Genomic DNA, 27,349 nt, shown 5'->3' with positions numbered 1-27,349 from the left:
AAGACGGCCGATTCGCCGCCTTGGTTAGGATTTTGGAAAAGATCGGGGGTGGATGGGGAAAAAAAAAAACTGAAAAGTCAAAACAAATTCCGGAGAAAGTAGAAAAAACGACCCAGCTGATTCTGACAAGAGTTTGGAAAAAACAAAAACAAAAATGAATCTCGGGGGTGGATTAAATCGCCTAACGAAACACAAAACAGGTGGAGGAGCGAAAAAAAAAGAATAATGCACCACTTGCTCCCAGCGGGGAAAAATCCTGGGAGGACGGCGCCTGGAGCCTGTGATTTAATCCACCCGAAGAGAACAGTGCAGGGATGGCAGTCAGACTCCCGCTGAATAGCAGTCCGGTCCGCTCCAGGCTTTACGAGCTGCGGGGCTCTGCTGTGGTGGCCAGCCCAACACGGGGCGCTGGCCGCCTGATGCTGGGTGCCTCGCTTTCGGCCACTTTTCTCTGGACCGGGAGGGGTTCAACTCATGCAACGCGACGAGTCGGGGGCGACCGGGTTTCTGTAAGAGCCCACAGCTGGCAGTGCCGGGGGGGGCCCGAGCTGCTGTGCGGTGGTCCTGAGGTTGCCATCCCTGAGCAGAGCAGTAAGAGGATATCGAGGTAAAGAGAGCCCTTGTGCTACGGAGGGGTTCAGAAGGGCTTCTTTGCAAGGCTGCCTTTACTTTGTCAGAGTGTGCTTTGTCTCTCACTCCTCTTTAGGAGCCTGGTCCTCAAAGGACACCCTAGAGGACTCCCTGAAGTCGGGGTGCTGCAGGTCCGTTAGAAATTTGGTGGGGGTGAGCATGTGGGTGGAACCTGCGAAGGAACAGAGGCTGGCTGATTTGCAGAGCATGCCACATGACCTTTTCATTTACCCATTTCTGACCAGAACGTTTGAAGCAGAGCCGCACAGTGGCAGTAATGCCACCCTAAACATCCCTTATCACCCCCCCCACACACACACACACACTCCCCCCAAAATCCTGATTCTAAAGATTGGGAACCACTATCGCATGGAGCTCTGCGCAGCTACAAGAGCAGCAGTCTGTGGCTGTACCTTCTGGCGTGTGCGAGTCCCAGCTCTCTTTTCCAAACCCTTCTCCGAATTCCAGCTGGGGAATCTCCACGAGCCCACCCATCGGGGGTACAGGTCCACAGGAAGTATCGAAAGGGGGACCCCCCCACCCTCCCGCTGATGCTGAGACTCCTCACATGTGGAGGATGTGTCACAACGCGGGGACAGACACGCACCTCATCGTTCCAGAGATCAGTGAGTCGTGGCAGCTGCTCGTGTCTGGGGCGACGAGGACGAGAGAAGCCCGAGCCCTGTACCCAGGCCAGGGCCACCAGCTGCTCCTGCCAGAGCAGTTACTGCGTGGGCCCAGACCTGCGGGCCTTCAGAATCGGACCCTTCTTCATGCAAAAAAAAATGTCCAGCCTGTTTGGGGACGAGCTCCGCTCTCCTCAAAAGCGGTCATCCCAGGCGGTAGCTCTGGGAACTCGAAGCTCTTGAAGAGGGAGCTGGACCAGGATATACAGATCGGCACGCCGCGCTATACAGGCCTGGCTCCAGCTCCCCCGCAGTCTGGGATGACGGGAAATCTCGCCGTGCGCCCCAAGAAACTTTGTAAGTCACTACAGGAAACCAATTCCAATTTCTCACGTGTCGAACGGCGAGATGGGATGGGTTTTTTGGGAGGAATTGCGGAACATCCTGGAATGGCTCACTGGTGGTTGAAGTGACTCTGCCCGAGGTGCTCACACAGATACAACTGTTTCGATGACAAACATTACAATAGGGATATGCTTTGAGACACAAGGGTCTGCGTCTAAGGTGCCATGCGCCTAGTTGGAATCGGTGTGAATCGCGAAGCGCGTTGAGCTTTTCAGTTCGGGCTGGGCCTACTCGTCGGCCTCCCAGCTCTCCTGCCACCCCCTGCCTGTCTCGGAGCCTTGCAGCTGGGCAGGGCCCACAACTCTACCCTGAGGATGAAGTTGTGGAGGCCTTGGAGTGGGGCAGTGCCGGGGGGGAGAGTGTGCAGTTGTCATTAGGTGTTGCTCAATGCCTAATGAAATCTGCTGTTGTCTGGAGGTCGGGGAGTTCTATAGTGAGACTTTAAAAGCAAACAGACCCGAAATTAGAGTTCAAAAACTGTTTTTCCCCCTCCCCTCGTGGAAATAGAGACCTCGTGGAAATAGACACCTGATAATGTCTGCAGTCTAAAATACAATCCGTTTTCTCTGCCAGCGCCCATGTCGTGTGTAGATGAACTCTTCCTGGCGGTGAGGGGTGAAAGGTCAGAAAGCTCGTGAGCCAGCGGGGGCTTGTTGAGGCTCGAGGCCGGCAGTGGGCAGCGGGCCAAGCCAGGCAAGGAAAGAGCTCAACACAGACAGGGCGGTGTGCCTACAGGACAGGGCCGAGCGGCTGCACTTCAACAACAAGAGTTTTAACGCACACACAACGAGACACACCCACAACTAAACCAGCAGCGGTCTCGGACCTCCCCCCGCAGTCCCTGAGTTACTGGCTTGCTAACACGAAGACCGTTCTTCAGTGGGAACAGACGCACAGCCGGGGCGCCTGTTAGAGACGCCACGCCTGTGCTGTCGGGAGACGAGGAGCTGCTGCTCACCTGAGCGTGTGCAAGATTCATTTCCAAGACGCATTCGCACCTAGACGGTTGTGACTTCTTCCAGAACCGATGCGGACATGATACAGAGAAACAGGCGTCTGCCCCCTTCCCCACCCCCTTCCCAAACAGATTCCCACTGCACAGGAGATTGAGCCCCTCCGGGTCCCAGCTGCAGGTTCCGGCGTACCGCCCGACACCGGGAGACGCGTCGTCCGAATCAGTACCCTGCCTTTACTGTATCTGAGATTTTCAGAGACCTTTGTGGAGTTAAGAGTTCAGACTTTATAAATACAGACGTAGTTCTCGGTCACTCCAAACGGGGGCGGACGATTGCAGCTTGTGGAACCTGGAACGGCTCCAACCCTCCGTGCACTGCTGGAAGATGGCGGACTTTCCCCACCCCCCCTTCCCCAGTGGCGGAGTGGCACTCACCGATGATGGCTTCCCACTTGCCGTTGGCCTGCGTGACCTCGTAGGCGCAGCGCATCTCGCTGAAGGACACGCCCCCGATGATGAAGACCAGGATGCGCGGCCCGGTGCGGTACTCCCCGGGGGTCTTGTTCTTGTGCCAGTGTCCGTAGCGGGCACTGTGGCAACAGGGGTGCGAGGGGCACTTCCTTTAGCTTACGGCATTCTGTGTGTAAACACTCTGCCCCCCCCCCGTCCCCCTCCCAGAGCCCGATAACGGCCTCATTCTCGGACCACCGAAAGGCAGGGCCCCCCCCGGCGCGTTCCCAGTCGTTGCTGGCTCACTCAGCTGCAGACTGACGAAACGTTACCGCCCTGGCTGTGGATCTCCCCCTCTCTCCCTGTTACCCCGATGTTTCACGGCGCTGGGCTACACTCTGCTATGCTCTGCTCGGCCTCGGCGGGAGAGTGATCGTCTTCTCTGCTGGAGCTGCGTTCCGCCGTCTGAAACGGTGAACCGATGCCTCTTCAACGGTCCACCCCTTGACCTACAACACCCTTCAGAGCGACTCGGATCCGGTGTAGTGGGGATGTTGAAATGCTCGTCGAAGGTCTGACCTCCATCTTGAATTCGTTGGACAATATTCCCCTCCCTCCCAACCCCTGTGAGGCGCTCTGGGGGGGTCATCTATGTGCAAAGAGCTCCCCGCGCGCAGAGCTATCGGATCAGATCTCTGCCTGAGCCCCACGGGGTGAGCTGTCGGAGCTCTGGAGCTGCAAGCAGAAATGAAGGGAAATTTGTCCGAGGCAAACTGCTCCCACTCCCCTGAACAAGCAGCTCCAGGCCCGACCCCTCTCCCCCACAGTGGGGGTGGGTGACAGCAGTGGTCTGCCTGCCCCGCGGCGCGTGTGTTCCAGCCTCGCGGTCCAGAGAGGCCCGTCAGGCGCATGCCTGGAAGCGAGCGAGATTGAAATGCCTCCCTCTCTTCCCGGGGTGGGAGAAGACGTCCAGTGCGGTCCAGTCCGGCCCTTGTTGGATCCCTCTTGCTCTGTGCAGCCCCCACCAACTCAACCCCCCCCCCCTCACAGCTGGTGGATTAGTCACAGGCCTTTTACAGCCAGACTCCCGCCTTGATGACTATTGATCTCTTCTCGTCTCGATAATGCCTATTGATCTTGCCCCTTTGCGCTCCCTGTCCGCAGAACCCCTCCCCCACCCCACCCCCCCGTGGCTGGACAGCCTCGGGTCACTGCAGTCATAAATTCCCGCACACAGGCACGGAGCCCTCCCCGCCCGCAGCCCTACCTGACCGCGGTGGTGCTGAAGGAGGCAGAGGAGCGGGTGGAGATGTAGGGGTAGTGCTTGGTGTCCAGCTTCTCCTCGATGACGTCCTGGGGGAGGCAGGGACACGAGGGTCAGGTCTGGGCCAGAGCAAGGGCTAACGTGGTGATCTCACCCGGCCGGCCGGCCGCTTTCCTGCTCGTTCAGGTCACGTCCGCCGTGCGGCTTTTACTCTGAGCTACTGTGGTGGTCTGTGGCGGCGCGATGAGCTGCAGTGGTTTATTGGACAGCAAACGTGAGCTTGAAGGCGCTATATAGAATAAAGGTGATTCTTATGGAAAGTGTGCGCGCTGACTGGGACTTCGTCTGCCCTGTGGGGGCAGTTGGCTAGCAAAGGCTCTTGCCCCACTGGTGGCAGGGGGCAGGAGGGAGCCCTCACCTCCATGATGTCCTTGACCAGTGGGGTCCACCGTGACAGCTGGTAGGTCTGCTCGCTGATGCGCTCCTTGCGCTCCGGCTTGCTCCGGCGGCGCAGCGTGGACTGGGGAGAGACGGGCACGGAGTCAGAGAGAGAGCGAGCGAGGCGGGAGAGGGGGCGGGGCCTCGGCGAGGGAGAGGGCGACACTCACATCCGTGATGATGGGCACCCCCAGGTGGGCCATGTTGGTGATGATCTCGCTGTCCTCGGGGGGGATCTGGGCGTGCTGGATCAGCTTGTTCAGGTTCTCCTCCGTGATCCCTGAGCGAGACGGGGGGGAGAGAGAGAGCTTCACTCACCCTCTCCGACTTCCCCGCCGCAAGCCAAGCGGAACAGACTGGGGGTGGGAGTGGAGCGGCGCCCCGCGGGCTCACCGTTCTTGAGGAAGATGTACAGGAGGATGATGCGGATCTTGTCGTAGGTGGAGACGTTGGCGTCCAGCAGGATGGGCACGATGGCCCTCATGGGGTCCTTGATCTTCTCGCCCTCCGCGTCCGTGCCCATCGCCAGGTCCTGAGAGAGGGGCAGAAAGACGCACGCTGCAGTGATCCCACAATCCCATTCCCACACCCTTCCAAGAAATGTAAGCCCTTAGGGATTCGGGACTAGGAAGTGCCACTGTCCTGGGCTGAAACAATCCTGCCCAGTGCTGCAGGTTAGCGCTCGGTCCCAAGGCCAGGTGAGCTTACCTGCTCAACGCGGCACAGCTTGTCCACGGTGCCCTGGTAGTGCTTCATGCAGTCCTCTGCTAGGTGCAGGTGAGTAGAGTACTGTGGACACAGATGGACACAAGTGTACAGACTGGAGAGGCTTTGTGGTGATGCAGGTGTCCTGGCCAAATTTCCTCCTGGCCTTTACCAATCGTGGTCTCCTAATAATCCCCATCTATAAACTGGCTTCATCACTCTGCTCTCCTTCCTGCTGAGAGCTGGTGTGTGGGGAGTGTACTGGTGCACTCTGGCTGCCATGCCATGTAGGACTACACTTTGGTGGTAGTAGTGGGATTCCCCATTACCTGTAAAGCTCTTTAAGTGGAGTGTCCAAAAAAGGGTTGTATAAATGTAAGGATATATAGGTGCTTTCCTGCACATAATCTGGGTATAGTTCAAGGGAAATACCCTGTGTGAGGTGATAGGGGTGATATAAAGGTGATATTACTTGTTCCTTTGTGCAGACTACACATGGTGAAGCAGCTACCCCCCCGAACTGTCTTTCCAGTAGCCAGATTTAAAGACTCATGAGACGCAGGGTAAACTGTACAGAGCCTCTCACCTTGCTCAGCTCCTTCTGGTACTGGGGCATCTTCTTCAGCATCTGGGACAGGTCCCGCATCGTGGTCTGCGAGAGGCAGAAGCAAACCGGACAGTCAACAGGGCCAAGCCCAGCCACAACAAGGAAAATCGGGAGGTGAGAGGAACTTGGGACGCTGGCCCACAGGATCTTGCTCAGTCGACACTGCCTAGCGGCCCTTTTAGAATTCAGGCTGGACACCCTGTCCCACACAGCACCAAGGACAGGGCAAGGATATTCCACTGTCCAAACTCGGATACCGAAATGTCTATCAAGTTTATCCCAGTCATTCCGGTTGCAGGATTGCAGAAGGGTGGATAACAGATCGTCAGTCTAATGATCTAATTAACCAGCTAGTTGTGGCAAAGCTCGTGAATGCACGGGAAAGTCACTACTTGGCCACTCACAACAGGCACCACTGTAGCTTGCGGCGGTATACTTGATGGCGGAGGATGGTGCTCACGGATGGTCTTTCACGAGTGACAAGTGTGAGTGCTAGAAGTGCAGGGCCAGGGATCTTACCTTGTCTCCTGTGTTCATCCGTTTGCTGGCAGAGAATTCCTTCAGGGAGCGGGTCACCTCCCTGTGGGGACAGAGAGGCGACTGGTTTACTCTGCACGCTGGCCTGGGCTCGGGGCTTCAGCGGGGATGTGGGCAAAGCAATCGGATTGATTGATTTGCAGATTCCCAACCACGTTTGCGGTCCTGGGGCTGGGTAGCCTCAGTGCCTCTCACCCTGAAGCCCTGGGGCAGGTGGAGTCAGGAGAATGTCCAGTTCTACTGCCGAAAGCCTGCAAGCTGCGTGCCCATTCCTGAGGGCTTGTAGATGACTCTCGTTCCACTTACTACCAGCTCAAACAGTAAACTGTTGCACTGTACCGCTACAGAAACTGGTGATTTGAGCTTGCCGAATTGTGCTTCCCAAGACCAGAGTGACCCCTGTCAATCCAGAACATGTAGCCTGTCCTGTGAAATAGTGTTCAGTATGGAGATCGTAGTGCTTGTGTGCAGCACATGCTTAGTGTTCAGGAGAGATTGTGAGGATGTTTAGGGGGTGTGCACATTGTGTACCGAGTTGAGCCTGGTGGAGGAAAGGCACAGTGTTCTTTCACTCATAGAAAACAGATCCAGGCTTTGGGAGCAGATTCCAGCGAAGCAGCGGGGAAGCAAATATATTTCATGATACTGGAACATTCTGGGGTAGTTTCCCAGACTGCCCCTTCTCCCACGGGGGGGCTCAGATCCCCACTCCACCCCCTGAGAGGATGGACACTCACTGGGACACCTCGGCGATGTGTTTGTGTCGCAGAGTCATCCACAGGTCATCGTCCTCGTCCAGAAGGACCTCCTTCACCCGCGAGTCTCCCATCCCGCTGGTCTCGTACCTGGACACAGAGCGGCCCCACCAAGGCAGGCGTTAGGGCAACGCGCTTACAAATCGCCCCGCAAGGGGGTCCGGCCTAGAGTAGATGACGGGGCTAAACAAGCATCAACAAGGTCTACTCTTGCGCACGGAGAGGGTGCTTCTAAAGTTACTCGGCTTGGTTAAAAACAGCCACTGTGGCTCACAAAACTCAAGCATGCAGAGGACAAACGGAAGCATGAGAAACGGGTGTTGCTGTGCCATGAGTGTACACTAGAGGGCGCTATAGAGGCACAGCATTGATGCTGTCCGTGGACGCCAGAGACTGGCACACCCCTGGGCTGTGCCCTGTCCTCGTTGGTGGCAATGTGTGTGCACGCACTCCCATCTCGACGTTCCGCAGTGCTGCTCTCACAATGCAGACGTCTGAAAGGGTGCACAGACTTCATACAAGCTCCCGTCGTATGAGACAAGAGCCCACCGAGTAAAACCCGAAACGGCTCTAAAAAGCCCTGCCGTGCGCTGTACTGGGACGCTCTGGGATACACGGAGGTTAGGAGGTGCAGGCCGTACTTGTAGACGTCATTCTCGATGGGCAGCAGGTCGTAGCTCATGGCCTGGAAGGTCAGTTCGTGCAGGACTGGGGACACTGGGTCGAACGCCCGGTCCAAGATCAGTAGCTGGGAGCGAGCCTTGTCTGGGCCCTGCAAGGGAGGAGGGGGGGGGGCACAAGGAGAGGGTGGGGAAGACCGGTTATCCATGCATGAGAGAGAAAGAGAGACATTGATTGGGGGGGACTATAACTGAAGCTCACACGGTTTCTCACTCGATCTTGGGACTAATGCAAGAACTCGTTGTGCTTGCACAGCCCAGAGAGGAATCGTGAGGTTTTTTCCAGAAGGAGTGCTGCTCTGGAGCCCAGGGATCATGAGCAGTAGATCATTGCACCTCTCACCTCTCCCATAGTGGGGTCGTCGGCCTTGTAGGCGTCCAGTTTGTCCTGCACCAGCTGAGCCAGGGTGGCGCTGTCCTTGTACTCCCTGCACACAGACGGAGAGACAAAGACAGCTGCACAGCGGGGTAGTGTTCGTGTACGGCCGTTCTTGTCACATTGGCAAGAAACAAGGAGCTGCTGGTTAGGAGTGGAGTTCCAGTTGCACGTTCCGTCTATAGCTTTTTCCCACAGTTAAAATGGCCACAGGTTTGCATGAGAAGACTCGAATAAGGCACGAATGCAAAACGGGGACACAGAGGGTGGTGCAAGATTACCAGTGCTGCTCAGTGCTGTTCTCACGGGTCACAGGGCCTTGTGACCTAGTCTCCCCAGAGCTCTGCTAGATACTAGAGCTACTTATCGGCCAGGCCAGTGATCTGTTTACGGGGGAGCTGCAACGCTGTTTTAGATTTCGGGTTTAGAAAGAATCGGCATTGATGAGGGCATTTGCAATAACAAGATCAGTCAAATGTTCTCGGTAACTTGTGAAACCTCCCAATTTCCATCACAAAGTAGACTCAATTTCCAGGTCTGCGCAGCCCCGTATTCTGTGATTCAGAACGAGGCGACAAAACTTCAGGCGAGTTGAAGTGGCCCTGTGACGCTGTAAACAAGCAGGCGTGTGAATCCAGCTCGTTTGATCTGGGAGAAATATCGCTCTTGACTTCAAGATGGCGACAAACACTACTTGTTGACTCTGCATGCGGGTCATGTTGGAACATTTCTGCGCTGATATGTCTGCACAAACTGTACTTGTTCACTGGTGCGTCCCAGTACATTAGTCATTACAGTGACTAGTGAGCAGGAAGGGCCGCATCACGTCACAGTGACCACATGGCAACTCACGTTACTTTCACAGAGTTGACCATTTTGTGCTTCATTCGAAATTTGTCCTTTTCTTTTCTATAACGTCAATTAATTTATTTGACGGCCCAGACTTAATAACCAGTCTGAGAAACTGGAACTGCTGTTCCCACTTTAAGGTAAATGCCAGCTCTGATACTGACGGCCCTCTGCGTGTGTTACTGAACTTCCTGGTGTGCTGTCTTTGAGGCCCTGCGGTCCCTGTATATTAGTATAAGTGCAGCAGTAGTTCTTGATCAGAGCTGTCCTGTGTCTCTGCAGGTCTTTATTCCAGCTTAACGAGAGCTGGTTATGGGCCTTACTGGACCGGACCAGCCCCTGTGTGAGGGGGCTAGCCTGTTCGCCTGGACAGTCGGCAGCTTGGAAAACCAGACACGGATTCGAGTCCCGTCGGGCGCGAGCCTGACGACTCTGCACCCTGTTGGTTTCGAGCCCGGGGACGAGGTGACTCACCCGCGGTATCTGACGGCAGGGTACTCCTTCAGTGTGGCGCACAGCGTGGCGATCTGCTCTGCCAGCCTCTCCATCACCGGGTTCTTCAGCTGGGTCTTGTGGGGACTGTAGAAGCTCTGGAAAGCATCTGGGTTGTCCAGAGAGTACGCCTGGGCACGGGGGAGAGGTGGGGAGAGACTCGGTCAGTCAACCAGCCTGCCGGTCCTGCTAGAAGCCAGCAGCCATTTCGCCCTGCAGCTCCCAGCAGGCAGCCCCACTGGAGCTTGGCAGGTGTGAGCCGGGCCAGTACCTGGATGGGAGACTCCTGGGAAAGCTAAGGAATGCCGCTGGAAGAGGTGTTAGTGGGGCCAGCAGGGGGCGCTCACCCTGCAGTCTGTGTGGGTCCTAATCCTCTAGTATAGTGATGGGGACTTCGGATGAGACGTAAAACTGGGGTCCTGACTCTCAGTGGTCATTAAAAATCCCAGGGCCTTTCTCGAAAAGAGTAGGGGTGTTTACCCTGGCATCCTGGCCAAATTTCCCCCCTGGCCTTTACCAACAATGACCTCCTTATAATCCCTGTCTCTGAACTATCTTCATCACTCTGCTCTCCTCCCCACTGAGGAGCTGGAAAGGGTCTGTACAGTATGTGTGTGTGTGCTTGTTTTTGTGCATAGGTGTGCCCATACAGTATGCATGTAGTGTGTGAGCTTGTAGATTCGTATATAAACTTTCATGCACGATATTTGCTGCCTCCTCTTTATCAGCACCAACCAGACTAATGCGGAATTTACCACAACTGCTCTGCTGGGTGCAGAGGGCAGTAGTTATCCTAGCACACTTGTCCCACTCCCTGCATTCATTGTACTGGATCTGCAACTCCTTTAAAAAGCCCAGAAGTCTACAGGAACCCACCAAGTTCAGTAAAGCGGGTATACGTCTCTGGGAGGACTTTGGGACAGAGATTTTCACTGATACTAGCACTGGAAAGCTTTCTCTCTCTACCCACCCAAGTCCATCTGTTCTGGGTCATGTGACCATGCTGATGTCACCCAATCTGTCTCCTCTCGGATGTCTGATTGGCTGCTGGGCTCTATATACATGCCGGCTGTCCAATAGCAGGCAGGATTAGGGGGATGTGGCTGAGGCAGCGGCTGCATCACCATCAGCCCTAGAGCAGCTCTGGCTCTGGTGCAGTAATCGCAGCTGACAGGAGAGGGGGATTGTGGGCCGGGCTGCCCTGAGACACAGCCCTCAGCTCAGCCCCTCTGGAAGGTTCTGTCAGTAAACAGAGCGCCACTGCACTCAGCTCTGAGCTGCTGTCTCTCTCAACCTCTCAGGCTGGGCTCTGAATGGAGTTCCCCAGCTTTCTCTTTCTCCTCTCCCTGCCCTTGTGCCCCCGTCTCTCCCACCCTGTCCTTCTCTCCCTGCTCTCTGAATCCCCACAGAAAGCGTCTCAGCTGCCATCTGCAGTGATGTTCAAATGTATCCCTAGCCTCTTCAAACGCTGTCGCATTATCCTGATATTGCCTTTTGTTCCAATACAGAAGCCACTCGAATAATTGCGATGCGATAATGCAGGCGAAATGTCCACAGAAGAGATCTGGAAATCGGATAGGCAGCAGAGGTGCTTGTCTGCATGCCGGCGGCTTTCGCAGCCCTGTGTCAACATTGCGTTTATATTGTGCAGGCTGTGCCTGGCCCACTGCTGATGCATGACGTCTAGTGGAGCTCAGAAACGTCCTAGCCTGCAGAGTTTAACCCCTGAGCGACCTCATTATCTCGGGTTTGGCCTTTTCATGTTTAATGACGGGTCAGAAGGAGCGTACAAGCTGAAATGGAGATGAGGGAGCTGAGCGATGGGGAGTCTGATCGCGGTCTGTGAGCCCTGCTCCCCCCGGTGGGACTAAAGGAGGCTGTTCACTCCGTCTCGCTCATTAGAGGGCTAGTTGCTAATTGATCTAGGGATCCCATTAAGATGGGTCTTGAAGGATGTCATGATGTCGGCTTCAACAGCATGGCTGGGAGGCTTGTTCCACACTCCCACAACCCTTTGTGTAAAGAAGACCCCCCCCTTCAGTATTAAAAGGACTTGGCATTACTACCTTTCTGCTCATGTGCTCTTGTTTTCCACTGTCGATTCTGGGGAAAACTCCCAGAGGGTTGACTTTGATCACTTGAATGAGGTCCCGTCAAAGTCTTCTGTGTTTGTGATCATTTGAGATTCAGTGCCTTTAGCCTGTGTTGTTCAGTGTACAGCAGATGGCTAGTGTTTGGAGCAGTAGTGTTGAACCTGTCGCTGTAGGACACTCCTGTAAGGCCAGGGTTTAATCTTGCTGCTCTTTAAGACCGTTCTATCGCAGCACTGTCCCCCGAGCAGCTCACGGCGACGTACCTGCGACTCGTAGGGCAGGAAGGCAATGTTGATCTCCGTCAGGGTCTTGATCGTTTTCGATGCCCGGGATTTCACCAGCTCGTTGAACAAGGGGTCCGGGCAGGCTGTGGGCACACAGGGTACAGGGTGAGCTCTGATGCCCGGAGAACAGAGGCATCTCTGCAGGACGTGAGACCAGCGCTGTAGCACAAGGGTTCCCACGCCTGCTGAACCCCTTAACGAGCAGAATCAATTTGATCTTATCTTCACCGCGGGGGGGGCGGGCCGGATCGGTCCGGTCCTTTCTGAACTGCGGGTTTGAACGCGAAGGGGAACGGGGGTGGGGCCTGAGCACGGCGCGGTCAGTACTCACAGTCGGTGAAGAAGACGTGGGCGGCTTTGTACTTGGTCGAGTGCGGGTCTTTGAAGTCGCCGATGAGCGTGTGCACTGACTGCAGAGGGAGGAAGAGGAGGAGGAGGAGGGGTGAGCTGGGGGAGGAAGAGGGGGACCCCCCTCTGCCTCGCACACGTGCACACACACGCACGCACTGGTTCCCTGTCCCTGTGCACCGCTGGGACACTCCCAGGGCTCCAGCCACCCCTCTCCAGCGTCTGTCCCAGGCCTGCACGTCTGCCCTCACTGCTCTGCTCTGCTTTCGCCACGGTGCACCACAGCCCCCCCCTGCACACCGGGCCAGTGAGCGGGGAACCCTCTCTGGGTAAGTCCCCCTGTGGGGTTCAGCTGTTCTGCAGGTTTGCAGGGCACGAAGCGGCTGTCACAATGCAGTAAGAGCACAGCATACTTGTAATTGAAAGGCTCCCATCTCAGATTGCATTGCACAGTGCTGTTGTCACAGCAAAAGCGCCTGATTTGTCCATGGAGTTTGTCTGGCTTTGCCCTGTGTTAAGCTCTACTACTACTACACAACTGGTGGAAAAACGTTTTTTTATGAGGACTGTCCTGCTGCGCACCTCGGCTCGGGCCGTGTTTCTGCGTGGCCTGAATCTGGACCCCTAAGCCCCTCTGTCGGCCTGATGGGGGGGTCAGTCCCCCAGGGATTAGTGACCATCAAGCCAGCCCCGCAGGGGGTCTGGCCATTCGCTGGTCAGAAGGTTCTAGCCTTCGTCACGCCCTCCAGGCAGCGAGCAGCCGGCCCCCTCTGTCCGTGCAGAGCCCTTGCTGGGGTTCTGTCTGATGCACGGAATGGGGTTCCTGCTGGACGCCCGTGTCCTCGTGATTCTGCTGTACGTGAGCAGGCGTGAGCTCATGAGCCGACGGCAGACACGCCTGAGCAGGGGGGAGACACTGCTGCCCCCCCATCCCAGTGTCCGTCCTGCACGGGCCCCTCCCACCCAGCCCAGCCGCCCTTGTTCCCGGGGGCCGGCGCAGGACGGTGCCCCAGTCCTCGAGACGGGGCGCCGGGGGTCCTTACCTTCTCCGAGGGGGTGATCAGATAGACCGCCTCCAAGCTGGGAAGGGGTTCCCGGCGCTTGTTGATGTCCTCAACAACTGGCATGGAGAAAAGAGGGGAGAGAGAGAGGGAAGGAAAGGACAGACAATTCTCTGTTAGTCGGAAAAATGAGAAAGCCTTAGGACTCCATCGGCTCCTCGACTGAAGAATGTCTGCAAGCCTGCTGTGGCTCGGATCACAAGGAGGGCAGCAATGGTGACGCTGTTGTCACGTGTCCAGTTACACTGCTTTCGCTTTGGGAGCAAGAGCGCCTCCTACTGGTCCATTAGCACCACTTACAAGAGCAGCCCTTTGAGGTCCACCCCCCCCATCCCAGTACCGGCCTAGCTCGGCCTTGCTGAGCTTCTGAGATCTGACAAGATCAGGCCCCAGGGCGGTAACGTTAAAAAAACATCGTTATAAAGGACAAAAACAGAATGTCACCACATTTTGGCTTAAAAACAGAAATGTGCTCTTCATTAAACCTTCAACAGAGCAAGCAGGCGCTCAGTTGATCCTCTGACTGGACTCCCTGACTTGATTCCCTGCATGTGGAGTAAACAGCACTGAGCTCCTCAATTGCTCTAATGAGTTTTGCTTTGTTCCTCTCTGTGCAAATGCTGCTGCACTCCAGTGTCCTTACTGGATGTCAGGGTGAATCAGAACATCTTACTGTTCTCCTACTGTGGCTTTGGGTGTAAGATCTGTGCAGTCTCACAGGCTGCACGCGGGTGGGTGGCTACTGTGGCTCCTGGCTATGTAGTGGGCTGGCCTGGCCAGGGGGTTCGGACAGTGGACTCACTGGTGATCCCTTCTGTCATGATGTCCGTCATCTTGCAGCAGGAGGACAGCATCCTCATGCTGAGCTGATCCACCACCAGCACCTGGAAGTACAACAATCCTGGATCATTCCTGAGGGATGTCATATCGTGGGCGAACTGATATTTTGGAAAAATACCCAGGCACGGCAAAATCCACTGGCAGGAAGATTCAGACAGTTGACCTTGTGTTTTGGACAACAGTCTGGCCGTATCCCACGGGTGAAGCAGGTGTGTCACGGATTTTGCTAGGGGATCCCGTCTTCGAAACCCCATTTGTTTTTCCAGAAATTGACTTTACTGTGGTTTGGAAATGGCATCTCCTCATACAACACTTGGATCAGGAGAAAGCCATACATTGGCCGTGAAGAAAAAGCGAATGCAATTTGGATGAATTTTAAATATTTTTAAAACGATACACAGTGACGACTCTGTGATTCCCCGTGACGACACCATGCTGCACCACGGCAACAGTACAAATCGCCGTGACGACACCGTGCTGCACCAGGACAACAGTACAAATCGCCGTGTCGACACCGTGCTGCACCGTGCCGCTGTTTCGATTCACCGTGACGAAGCAACGATTCTCCTTGATTTACTGCACGACGTTGATGAATCAAAGTCGGGGTCATGATGCGCGCCCAGGACAGCCAATCGGAAAGAAGGGAAAATCCCGGCAGCTCTCGGGCCGTGCGCTGTGACGGGGGACAGAGGGACAGGGGCCCGCTGACCAGACCACTCACCTTCCACTCGCTCTTCTTCTTCACCTTCTTGATCACGTCGTTCATGATCTCTGCGGAGACACAAGGACAGGCGGCGTGCCGTCAGGAGCTGAGCCGGTGTCCAGACGCACGCCACACACGTCTCTCTACACAGCCACATCACACGCCTCCATAAACACACATGCAAGAGACTGTTCCCCGTCTAATTTGAAAGGAATCTGTCTTTTTTTCGTCCGTCTCCAGTTCCAACTGGGAGAGTTTTCTGGACAAGAGGAGTGGGGAAGCTTAGTGCCCTGCCATTCCCTGCAGCAGAAACTGGGGCAAGGGGGTGCACAGTGCCTCAGGTGCCAGGGTTAGCACACCTTGAAGCGTGCCGTCACAGGGACACGCGGACAGTATTCAAGTTTCACCTCCTTCTATGTGGACTAAGACCATTCCCTCCTGCAATGAGCAGCTGTTAGGCTAAACGTATCCATACGCGATCTCTCTTCTGAGCCTGTTGAACACCCATTGGCTCCACCATAGTGGCGCTGGTGAATGAGCTACTGTACAGTCCTGATTTTAATGGACTTCACCCAGCCCGATGAGAGGGCTTCGATTGTAGTTCTCCCCCCTCCCCCGCCTGTATAAAAATGTGTGTGTCCACGGGTTCTAGCCCCACTGCCGGTTGTGTCTAGTGCATCTCTTCGCACCACGCAGCTATATTTGGACCAGCCACGAGGCCAGTCTCATGCCGATGAGTTTTTCCTGGACAGCAGCCATCTCGGGAATCTCTCAGGGATTTCAGGGCGTTCCTCAGACACTGTCTCCCCCTCTCCGGTCCTGTGGAGTGACAACTCCAGCCAGCACCCCCCCTGTATGCATCCCACCCCCCTGGGCTACCTCTCCCCCCCCCCACTACCGGACATAACCAAGGCTGTCTGTGGTGGGGCGGCCACAAATGTCCCTATTGCACTGAGACCACCCTGCACCCTCACAAGCCTCTGGCTCCCAGACAGGTGCCGCTGTTAGGAACAAGAGCCCTCACTCATGGGAAAAGAACATCCCAAAATGCTTTACCCTAAAGGAGAACCAGCTCAGGAAGTCCAGAGCAAAACCAGGCACCACTCAACTCAAGACACTGTGGGGAAAAATCGCTGTAGAAGCTGGAATTTAAGGCCCGGATAGATTGGCTGTGATTTGGCTTTTTCAGGGGGATCGGAAAGCCATGGGCTAACACAACTGGCCCCGGACAGATCTGGTCCCGTCCCAGCTCGGCGCTCTTCCGAAGAGCCTTGATGGACCGGACCGATCAACAGCCCGGTTAGAGCACAGGCTGGAGACTTCTACAGCAGCGCCCCTCACTCCCGGTCCTGGCCTGAAGCAGTGAGTCGTATGAACGAGAGAGCAACCGATTCAGAATAAGTCGTCGTGAAGCCCAGGGGGGGCGTGGACACCAGCAGGCACGGCGTCCCGCCAGGACCAGGAACGGATTTCTGGTTTGAATCGGTGGATGATGCCAAGACACCTAGAAATCCTGCCGGACTGTAGAGTCAGCGTTTCCCACATGTGGTGCAAGAAGCCGATTCGTGGAGCCCTGTCAATAACCCCCCCCCCCAGCTCCGTGCAGGACAGGACAGAGACAGGCATCCCGGAAGAGAGGACAGTAAAGCAGATTGCAGCTGGTGTTGAGGGAGCCTGGTTGTCAGTGGGCAGGAGCGTATGGCTCCTGATCTCCATCTGTCAGAGCTGTGTTGCGCCGGCTTGTTGTGCCAGCATTTTGGTGTTGTTTCCTTCAATGAATCCACATTACGCGAATGATCCGCGGGAATATTATTTAATATCCGATAAGCAGTTAATTTGGAGTTAATCCTCGGCTCCGGGGAACGTGAGAGGGCCGTCCAGATGGGGCTCTCTCCTCCCTGCCACTACGGCTGGACGCCGAAGTCTTCAGGGACCAGCTGACCGCAGCCACTGAGAGCTCGATTTATCGATCTGAACTGTCTTTTCATCTTCTTCCCCCCCCCAACGACATTTTGAAGACTTACAGATTACCGTTGACGTGTTGGGGTCCCCAAAAAGGGGCAACTGATCTGCGCTTTGAATGAACAGGTGAAAAGATCAGTGGAGCCACGCGTGCCGAGTTAGGGAATTCAGTGCAGCACAGCTCGGCCACGATTAGATTCATTGCTTTGATTAATCCACATCAGTTTCTGCGGCCGTGACTCAGATTTGACATTTCTGCTTGATCACGCTCACACTGAGTAACGGAGACAGACGGGAAGGATTCAGGGAATCTAGTCAGCAGACACAGAAATAAAAAGAAGAATGACGCTCTGTCTTGCCTGATGCATAGTGATTGCGCTATTAAGATTACGATGGATCAGTGTACTTCTGCGGTCTTGCTCATGCTTTCTTCTGGAGGAAGAGACACCTGGCTTTGCTTACACCGATTCAAAGAAGAAACCGCCCAGTTTTGTAGCTAAGCAAGTCACCCAGTCCAGCAACTAGCTAATGAACTCAATTGCTTTCAGCAGGGCAGATGAAGACTGAGATCAGGTTTGAAAGAACCTTCTCACGCCTGGAGACATTCGGTTAGGATTAAAAAAAAGTAATGCCACATTTCCTCCTCTGAATTCTCTCCTGGTCTCCGTGGGCCACGGTCCACCAGCTCTTAAGAGTATCATAGAATCCTCAATGAGAGAAACTGTAGAAATACAGAATAATTAAGTGAACAGCGGATTCAAATCAGGTCTGTGTGTGTCCAGGAAAAATAAAAACCTAGGAAACACAGCAGCTGGGGAACAGACGCAGGGAATTGAGGAAGAACCACAAAGAATACGGCATGCAGATTTAAGTGTATTCATTACAACTCATCGGTCTTTTATCCTGGGGTCTTCTTAAAAGCGTTAGCAGTAGCAGTGGGGTGAAATCCGTCAGCCCTCGGGCCCGTACAGAGGAGCCAAGCGTCACCAGAAGATCGATCTTGAATGCTCGGGAGATGTAATTCAGTCGCGTGTGCGTGTCAGCAGTCAGCTGTGCTCAAGGTTGTGTGTAGGTGAGGTGATTTATTGCTGCGATTCGGGGACAGCAGGAGGGGGACGCGAGCCCTGGATCTGTGATCTCCCGTTTCGAATTTCGGCTCTTTCTCTCACCTGCGTATTGCGTGCAAAAGCGAGGAGTTATTTTTTTAAGCAAAAGGAAAAAAAAAGCAAAGACAAAAAGCAGCAAAGAGGTTTTGTGGGTTACGATTCACCATTGGATGCCAAGTTGATTTTTTTAAGGGAAAAAGACACCCAACCCCAACACTTGTGCAGCGCTGTTATGAGGGCAAACCTGGCCAAGTCTCTGAACGGACTGGCAGAGTGGCTGGTGACTCTTGACGTCATCTCAAGTGGACCCAACCCTAACGGGGACAGACTGGGCCCACTACTCCAGAGCTCTATGGTTCCGATTTAAGCTATGTGAGCTTGCTTTGGTACCAGTGTCATTTCAGGCCCAGAACTGGAGGCACTTATTTACCCAAAGGGTGGTAGGAGTCTGGAACAAGTTCCCCAGCCATGTGATCCTGGGGTCAATAAGCTACTAACTACCAGATGGCCTTCTCTCACGTATGGGCTCTCCTCAGAGTGGTGTTTAAGAGCCCTTGGGTCTGTTCTCTCCTTTGCTGGCGTGCGCCTGGTTGATTAAATCTGTTACAATAATTATTATTTCCTATTAATTATTATTATTATTTATTATTTTATTATTATTTTAAAAAAAAAAAGCAGGTACCAAAACCGAGGGCAGAACCAGCTGCCTCTCCACACTTATCTGTATTTAACCTTCACTATAGAGGGCTGCTGAACAAATATTCCCTGTAGTGCAATTTCCTGTTCGACATGCAGAGCAGGACAGAAAGAGTTAGCTCCGAGATGTGAGGCCCCAAGTCATCCCCTTCTTTCTCCAGCTGCCACTCCTGGAAATTACCATAACCCATAGCAACTCAGATCATTCTCACGTAGCACAGACCCTGCCTTTAAAGCACGAGCACAGAAGGATGACTTGCAAAAGTTCTACAACACGAATCTTACCGACTGTAGTATACAAGTGGCAATGACAGAGCGGTATGCGAGAATCGGGCGCTAAAATCCGTCCGGGAGCTGATCCTTAATTGCTTAATTGACCCTGCTCCTGAATCAATGAAGTCATGAGGGATGTCTTGGTGAGAGGGAGCCTCATGGTTTGAAGAGGGGCGCCAGTCTGGGGAGATGAGAGAGAAGGGGGGGGCGGAAGTGTCACGATTGTAGCCCACCCTCCTTAAGGGCTCTCCGGCTCTTTTCACTTTGAACTTAATTCTGTGCCCCTGCCCCTTGTTTCAGCCTCCTCCCCGTTCCCCTTAAAAGCCAGACACTCGGTCAGTTCCGGGCTCTGCATCCGATTTCTGCATCGTGCGAGCTCGGGCCCTGGATCCGTCTGGATCCGTTATGTTTTTAACTCTCTGCTCCTGTTCCCATTCCCCCCTGCCGGTTCCGGCCCGGCACCTGTTTTTAATCTCTTGTTTTGGATGGATCACCCGGCCATGGACTTTTGCTATCGTTCGGATTCCCCTTTGGACTTTTTCTAGGATCGTTTGCCTCGGCCACACCTCCCCGGATCACCGGCACTGCGTGGACACGCCCCCCTGTTTTCATCCCCGTATTCCTGCATGACTTTTTTCCCCCCAGTGTTTCCTCACTTCTTCGGATTGTGTCGTCTGCATAGGGTCTGGAAAGAAGTGTTCGCTACCGGAAGGGGATTATGTCTAAATGTATCGAAACTCTTCGAACGGGGTGAATGCAAGAGGCCCCGGCAATCTCGAGTCTAATCTCCGCAAATCCTCTTACGTCTCGGGCCGAGCTATTTCTGTGACGGAGCGCGGGGGGCCGCAGTGAGCCGAACACACTCCCTGCCAGGGGGGGCCTGGAGACGCGGGCGCCGTGGAAGACAGGGGGGCCCTCGGGGTGTGCCCGCCTGAGCCGTTTTCCCCACCGCAGGGCAGGACAAAAGCCAAGGAGGTCACCAGGAGAGCTGGCAGTCGGTCTCGACACGGATCGTGTCCCTGCAGAGCAGGGGGTCTGTTCCTAGACCTGAGCCACCACCGCAGATGGGCCTGGGGGGGCCGGGGTCCACTCCGGTCTCGGTCCGGATCTCCGCAGGGGAGTGACATCACTGCGCCCCAAGCCCCAGGGGGTCCCCGGTCCTAGTCCCGCAGGGCCAGAGCCAATCGGCTCGGCTGGACCATCTCACTCAATCGCTTCTCCCGGCTGCTCGAGCGCTGGGGCTTCAGGCGGACCTGGAACAGCTGCAGGCCCACAGACGGGGGAGCCCCGCTGCACCCCAAGAGCAGCAGCCAGTCCGCACTCTGTCCCGGCACTACGAGAGGGATGCTGGCTCTTACTGAAGGCTGTCGGGGCTTGGAGACAGAGGCCTCTACCTCTTTCGGCGCCTGTCGGACAGCCTGGCTCCTTCATTTGGGGGAACTGACCTCGGGGGGGGGGAACTGGATTTTGGAAGAGCATTTCGCCCGGAGCCGCATGGATGTACACGCTAAACAACAACACGATCACGTCAAGCAAACTGACCAGCAACACTCTTCCTGCGATGTATTTCTGAGATCTCTATCCAATTACCAGCACAGGATTAGCCTCCATTCAAATTGCATATAGAGTCAGCAGCAGGAACAGAAAAGCCTCTTTGGAAAGGCGTGACAGGCCCCCTGTGGGGCAGGTTCACTGGCATAGTCCCTCACCATTATGGGGGGGTTCAGAATTCATCAGGAGTTTCTCTTGGCCAGCCCTCTTTCAGACACGTGTGCTCTTCCACGAAAACAAATCCCTTCCCCACTGATCCTTGCACAAGATGCACTTCCCACTTACAAGTGTTCAGAGTAGGAGGAATATACCACCTCTCCAAGCACGGGGGGGGGGGGGGGGGAGTAGTGGAACAGTCCCGAGTCACAGGCTGCGGACAGGAGGTCTCCTTTCAGTCAGTCCTACAGAAACGGCACCCAGGGGAGAAGTCAAGGCCTGCAAGGGCAGCAGCCCGGGCAGGCTGCTAAGAGTCCCCCTGCAGAGCTGCTAGATCCATTCCAGGTTTTCCCCCTTGCCACATCGCACAAAGCACATCGGAGAAGCAGAACCACAGCTAAAAGCCATTGTAGTTGCACATTGTAGATTACATGTAAAACAGGGTAACGAGGTGTAAACGCACAGCACCTATTATCAGCTTTTGTAATGAACCTTGGGGCTTACATCTAACTGCTGTACAACAGGAGTCTTCATGAATTCCTTGCAACGCTTTTTCAGATGGGTTTACTCTTTGATCGAAATGCTTACTGAATTAGTCCCAATAACGAGCCTTTCTCGGGTCTTAGCAAGCAGTTGCTCATTAAAAGATTCCTAAAAGCTCTGCAGGACTCCAACCCGTGCTTGAACTGGGTTTGTTTGTCTCCGGTACCGAAGGGAGGTGTCAAACCCCTTACTGTGCATTGCAGAATACTCCGTACAAAACCCCTCTCGGTCCGTGAGCAAATTCTCAACGTCAGGCATCACCTGGCTCCCAGACGTGCAAGTAAGTGGAGGAATTACTTGATGAGTTTCTCTTTCGCGTTATTATACTTGAGGGAAATGACCAGGGTGTGTTCTGAAACATGTTCGACTCCAGATTGAAAATGGCTTTCCCTTCCGGCAGGCCAATGGGAACGTCCAAAAGTGTCCGTCTTCACCCACGATCCGCACGGACATCCGCTTCTGTTCTGTGACCGCGGTGTGGAGATCTGGCTGCCTAACCGTAGCACGGTGCTGGGATTCTTATTAATTCGATAAGTCCGCTCTAGATCTATCAGAGATTTCGGGAAATGGTGGAAAGATATTAGAAAAGCCGAGGCGGAGCTGGAATTCTGCAAGGGCTCGAGTCTTCAGGACCAGGGGCCGAATCACAGCCGGGACCTTTTTTGGGAATGTTTTACAGGACATTTGACGTGAAAATTCTTTTAAGATCACCTTTCCAGTCTTCAACCTCAAACTTGACTTAATGTGGGATAGGATAAGATCACTTTATCAGCCCTATACAATTTCTCGCATTAGGAATTTGTCTTTTCCCAGACCCCAGCTTGCTCTCCCTGAGACACACAGACAGGGAGAGAAGCTGGGGGTCAGAGTGCAGGGTCAGCCATTTATCAAAGCCCCTGGAGCAACTGGGGTGAAGGGCCTGGCTCAGGGGCCCAACGGAGTAGGATTCCTCTGCTAGGCCGCAGGATTTGAACCGGCAACCTTCCAGCCACAGGCGCAGATCAGAGTTTGGGCCCAGGGCAGGCCTTGAGCCATAGCTGTGGCAGAGGATGAGTGTGGAACGTCAGTGGGCGAGTGGGAGCTGTAGATGTTGGGACACCGAGACGGTGGATGTGAACTGATGACTCGGTGAGGAACTAGACCCCACACACACACACCAACCCCTCATCACAGGACACTCTTATCGGTTGGGCAGCTGGGGGGGGTCAAAGGTCACTCAGAAGTGTGGCTGCAGCAGAAACTGTTCCGGGTTCATCCCCAGGAAGAGCTGCAGGGAGAGGGCAGCTTCCCGTCTCCCAGGTCCCTGGGGGGGGCAGGAGGCCATCTGTCACACTGCTGTCAGTTTCGTAATGTAGTCATGGTATGTCGTCAACATCGTAAAGACTCAGAGCGTCTGGGGGGCTATTTCGCACTGTGCTACGTGGGTACAGGTAGCTCCTGTGAGCCACAATGACTGGCTATAATTAGCGTGCAAAAGGAAGGTGTGTTCTTAAGAAGAACAATGATCTTTGCCATCTTCCGTCTTCCCTGTCCTGAAGGGACTGTACTCCGATCCCGGTGCGGGATCCTTGTGTGATGATGAGGAGGGGACATTCCGAAGTTACCAAAAAAATCCAGCCAGGAGGTTTAATAAGCCTGAGCCCCTCTGTAAGTGAATATAGAGTACTTCGATCCCACTCAAAGGAACACCTGCTGCATGACATCATAATGCAATTACTACCAACCCCCCCCCCCCCCCCCCGGACACGCCCCCTGAGGTACACTGCATCCTGGGAAATGTAGTATTTTTTTGCCTCAGCTATTTAAATAGTGAGAAGTAACCTTAACCCGCACCAATACTTATTAGCGTGCTTTCTTAATATGACTGACAGTAAGAAAACCTCCCTTCATTTATTCATTTTCCTTTCAAGAGGGAATTTAAAATTTAGACCGTTTCGGTATGAGATCTGTGGAACCCAGCTCTTTATCAGAACCTTAAACATATATCCTGTGCCAATGGAACTGAATTTCAAGAGCAAACACTTACCAACTTGATTAGTTCTGGCAAGAAGCAGTCTACAGAATAAAAAAATACACAGAGCACCAGAATACCGCGTATGAATTTACTGTTTGTAAATGTTAGCCAGTTACCAAGCTGGGCACTGTACTACCTTAAATGATTAAAAAGCGACTTGTGATGTTATTGTGCTGTAAAAACGCCACAGGCAGCTTTCATTATATGAAACCCTTCTGCTGTGTTTGAACAAAGACGACCAGCTGAGGTTGGGGCTGACAGCGAAACCAGATTATTCGGAAGGCCCGCCCGCAGGAGAGCAGACGGTGTGGAGTCCAGGTGTCGCCCACAGAAACACGCAGCCCCCATGCGCGACCCCGCTACCTCTGGAGCACAAGAGCACATCGGTCAGCCCGGAGCGCGCACACGTCAATCGCGTGACTCCTAGCCCCACGGAGCGTGGAAACCAATCTGGATCTGTACCGCTAGAGCACTCGGGCCGGCGTCTAGAGAGTCTACAGACTACTGCTGAATGATCTCTTGGAAAAAAATCGTTTTTATTTTTTTCGTTTTCTACAATCACGTTTCATAATCACATTTTGATGCGCAAGTGCGCAGTTTGGAGTGTTTTTTTTTTTTAAAGCGGCCCTGCTCAGCAAAGGAACCAGTAATAGGTTTATTCCCTGCTGAACAGAGACGGCGTGTGTCCGGCAATTATTTCTTTATTAGCCCTGACGATACAGGACGCCGATGTCGCCTCCACCGTTTGCCTGGCGGGGAGCGTGAAGCGGCACCGCCAGTTCAGGAGGGCTGTGTGGTGTAGCAGAGCCGCTCAGCAGAACCCGTCCGGCACCGGCGCTGGAGAGCATCTGTGCGGCGCGGGAGGGCGAGGCCATAACACTGCGATTGTATCGGCGCGGCTTCAGTCATTAATGCTGATCCTGTTTCACATCATCTTCTTGCTTTTTTTGGGGGAGGAGGAGGAGGAGGGAGGAAGTGAAATGGTATTGTGGTTTATTTCTCACACCAGTGTTGAGGTTTTCAATGGCAATGCTGATCCGTGGCTGTGAACTGCGAGGTGCTGCCTTGCGGTGTCCTTCCCCTGTTATTCTGCTGCAAAATCTCCGTGGGCTGAGGGAGAACTACCCGCGCCAGCCCCCTTTCTCCACGCTGCGCCACCTCATTGATCCGCGGCCTGAGTCGGTCCCGCAACTCTGACACCCCCACACACACACACTCCAGCGGCCCCAAGCTGGGAAAACGACACCCGCCACTGACGTCGAAGCCGCCTGCCCACAGCTGTCAGAACCGCACGCCCGAACCGAACCGAACCGAATCACCGTCCGCTCTCGTATTGCTTTGAACAGCAGGGAGGCTTAGTCTCAAAACGCGCTGGGAAGCAATGCACCCATAGCTCCGATTCACGGAATCTGCTCGGTATTTGAAACCAGTTTTGGAGATCGCCCGTTGTCCGCGCTGAGCTGTGCAATGCGTTGGAACAGGCTCGTCTTGTAATCCCTTGCTAAAACGCAGAGTTATTATTAACCCTCGTGTTGATTTTTACAAGGTGATTGAATAGCGTAACACCGAGAAAAATGAGCGAGCGGAAAGGGCTGTCTGCGCGTCAGATGGCCAGGTTGTACGAGAGCGAACGTGCAGGGAGCTTTAATCCCCAGGGAGAGGACAGATAGCCTCGCCATTGATGGTTTTAATTCTCTCTGAAATGGACACGCTGATAAAAAAAAAGCAATTTCCCACGGCACAGTACAGTAGCACTGCGCCAGGGACGTTTTAAAGCAGCACTTTCCCTCGAAATAAACGCATCGCCACCCGAGAGGATGAGACGAGGCAGGTTTCACTCCTCAGACGAGTTTAGCGGCGGTTCCTCCGCTAAACCACAAATTCAGACCCCGGCACGAACGCCTGTTTTGGGTTGAGCCGGTGGAAGCCGCCGAGCCGCTTACGCGCGGATGGTCTTTGTCGTCGAGGGACGGCAGCGATCGTGGGATTATCAGCGACACCTGAACTACAGCCCATCGTTGGCACACACACACACAAAAAAAGAAAATACAATCGTACGTTGTCGATTGAACTTCAGTGGGCGAGGCTTCGCTACACCGGAGCTGGGGGAAATGATCGCCGCAGATATGTGCGTCCTTAAATGACGGGACCCGAGAGGTTTTACCGTTAAGCCGTACAATAAAAGACGACAACAGCGCCAGGAAAACCGCCAGGCGTGCGAATTAGAAACGACCCCCTTTGATTTACGCCGTCAAGACACACGGACGCCCTGCGCCGCATCGCCGCTCTTCTCCAAAGCCCATTTGAAAAGGATGGGCGGAGGTTTTTTTTTTAAATAACCCTCACCACCACCCCGGTCCAGTAACCAAGACAGAAAGGGAGAGAAGCAGCAATAAAATTAATACACCCCCCCAGACCCACGCCACAGCCCTCTTGCAGGGGAGAGACCAAAATGCGCACCGCAGCGACCAGGTCACGGGGACCTGCCGTGAGATTCCTGCCGGAGCCGCCGCCGCATCCCCGGCGACATCGCGTTCATCCCAGCCCGGGCCCCCCGCAAAACGCAAACCAGACAGATTTTTCTCTCCCCCCCCGCTGCAATTGTGAACAATAATGACGGAAAAGGAAGCGCGCTTACTTTCGCCGACCACAGCCTTCAGTCCGATGGGTGCCATGACGGTTGTGGAGAGTATCTGCCCGGTGGTGCCTGTCGCTGCCGCTGTTCCTGCCTGCCCTCAGCCGGAGAGAGGATGTTCACCGCGCATCGCAGCTGACTGCGGGGATTTCAGCGGAGGCGCTACGTCACCGCGCCGCCGTCCAATCCCCCGCCTCGTCCCCCCCGTCCCCCCCCCTCCCACGGCCGCGGCTGCTCCGCTCTGTACCGCAGCGGTGCGGGTCTGGGGCCGAGCAGAGCGCCCAGCCAACCGCTGGTCTCCTTATGTCCAGCCCGACGAGTTTACAGGTCACTTCTCGGACATCGCCGGGCCCACTGGCGACTCCGGGGCCGCTGGCTGTATCTTGGACTTGGAAGAACTTCCCTCTCCGCGGGGTTGAGCCCTGCAGGTTCGGCTGTAGACCGAGGAGCCTTCTGTGTGGAGTCTGTGTGTTCTCCCACTGCTCCTGCCCCCTGCCTCCCAGAGGCCTCCTGGCCCACACTGGTGCCCTGACAGATCCCAGGAGTCCCGTCCGGACTCTAGTCCAGGTTGTGCTCATTAAGGAGCTGAATCTCTTTAGTGAGGAAAAGAGGGGGTTCAGGAGGGCAGCACACAGCCATCACATATCCACGAGGGCAACAGAAAGGGGGCGGTCAGCCGGAGCTCACACAGCTGAATGAAGAGGTGGAGTGCTTAGCTGCGATGGCTGGAGGTGTTTCTCTACACCGAGAGTGGCAGGAGCGTGGAACAGGCTGCCTGGCATTGTGTGGCGGAATGCAGCAGGCTGGGATCTTGCTTCTGTGGTGGAAAGCCACTCCACTGTCTGTTGGAGGGTTGTAGCCGAGACCGGGGTGTCCCGATTCCTAGGCGACTGTGGGTCTTGAGTTTCGGCGCGCTGACCCGGTCAGTGCGGTCAGTGTGGAGGAGGTTGATGACCTTGTCCTTTCCCACGCTGTGTGGAAAAAACCCGTGCACGCTTACTACCACGTCACTCATCATCCTGGCGGTCAAGTATTTTTAACTGTGCTCCGCAGCACGTTGTGTTTCTATGACTTAAAACGCTGACGGAGAGTAGATTCGGGTTAGTTTAATTCTTGGAAACTGACCGGGTGTGTGTATATGTCTGCTCACTACTTCACAGCGAGGATTCTGGAAGAGAATCGAGGCTGTGATTTTCGCCGAATCCTGGCGAGAGAAGCGAAGAGGGCTTTATTTCAGTTATTAACTGTAGTTAAGATTTCAACACGGTTACAGAGAACTTTGCAAATGCTCACTTTTTTATACTAAAGTTCCTTT

At 54.6% G+C, this 27,349-nt stretch overlaps 1 protein-coding gene across 2 annotated transcripts in view; it reads right to left on the bottom strand.

The window, feature by feature from the left end:
* The window catches only part of stxbp1a (syntaxin binding protein 1a), a 34,861-nt gene extending 8,670 nt beyond the window's left edge, over positions 1 to 26,191 (bottom strand). Inside the window, exons 1-19 of one of the 2 annotated variants that reach the window (XM_069183529.1) lie at positions 26,038 to 26,191; positions 15,117 to 15,166; positions 14,358 to 14,439; positions 13,538 to 13,614; positions 12,478 to 12,556; positions 12,126 to 12,229; positions 9,752 to 9,900; positions 8,396 to 8,480; positions 8,014 to 8,144; positions 7,355 to 7,462; positions 6,600 to 6,660; positions 6,060 to 6,125; positions 5,477 to 5,557; positions 5,162 to 5,300; positions 4,939 to 5,048; positions 4,749 to 4,850; positions 4,334 to 4,419; positions 3,052 to 3,206; positions 670 to 802 (exon numbers count right to left, since the gene is read on the bottom strand). In XM_069183529.1, the coding sequence (XP_069039630.1) occupies positions 693 to 802; positions 3,052 to 3,206; positions 4,334 to 4,419; positions 4,749 to 4,850; positions 4,939 to 5,048; positions 5,162 to 5,300; positions 5,477 to 5,557; positions 6,060 to 6,125; positions 6,600 to 6,660; positions 7,355 to 7,462; positions 8,014 to 8,144; positions 8,396 to 8,480; positions 9,752 to 9,900; positions 12,126 to 12,229; positions 12,478 to 12,556; positions 13,538 to 13,614; positions 14,358 to 14,439; positions 15,117 to 15,166; positions 26,038 to 26,074 (1,812 nt within the window). In that variant the 5' untranslated portion in view covers positions 26,075 to 26,191 and the 3' untranslated portion in view covers positions 670 to 692. The remainder of the gene's footprint in view (positions 1 to 669; positions 803 to 3,051; positions 3,207 to 4,333; positions 4,420 to 4,748; positions 4,851 to 4,938; positions 5,049 to 5,161; positions 5,301 to 5,476; positions 5,558 to 6,059; positions 6,126 to 6,599; positions 6,661 to 7,354; positions 7,463 to 8,013; positions 8,145 to 8,395; positions 8,481 to 9,751; positions 9,901 to 12,125; positions 12,230 to 12,477; positions 12,557 to 13,537; positions 13,615 to 14,357; positions 14,440 to 15,116; positions 15,167 to 26,037) is intronic. The other variant, XR_011183530.1, reaches the window with a different exon arrangement.
* Positions 26,192 to 27,349: the final 1,158 nt, after the last annotated feature.

This window comes from Lepisosteus oculatus, chromosome 24 (genome assembly GCF_040954835.1).
Source record: "Lepisosteus oculatus isolate fLepOcu1 chromosome 24, fLepOcu1.hap2, whole genome shotgun sequence".
Taxonomy (NCBI): Eukaryota; Metazoa; Chordata; class Actinopteri; order Semionotiformes; family Lepisosteidae; genus Lepisosteus; species Lepisosteus oculatus.
The sequence above is the reverse complement of the archived record's forward strand: the minus strand, read 5'-3'. Positions and strand labels throughout refer to the sequence as shown.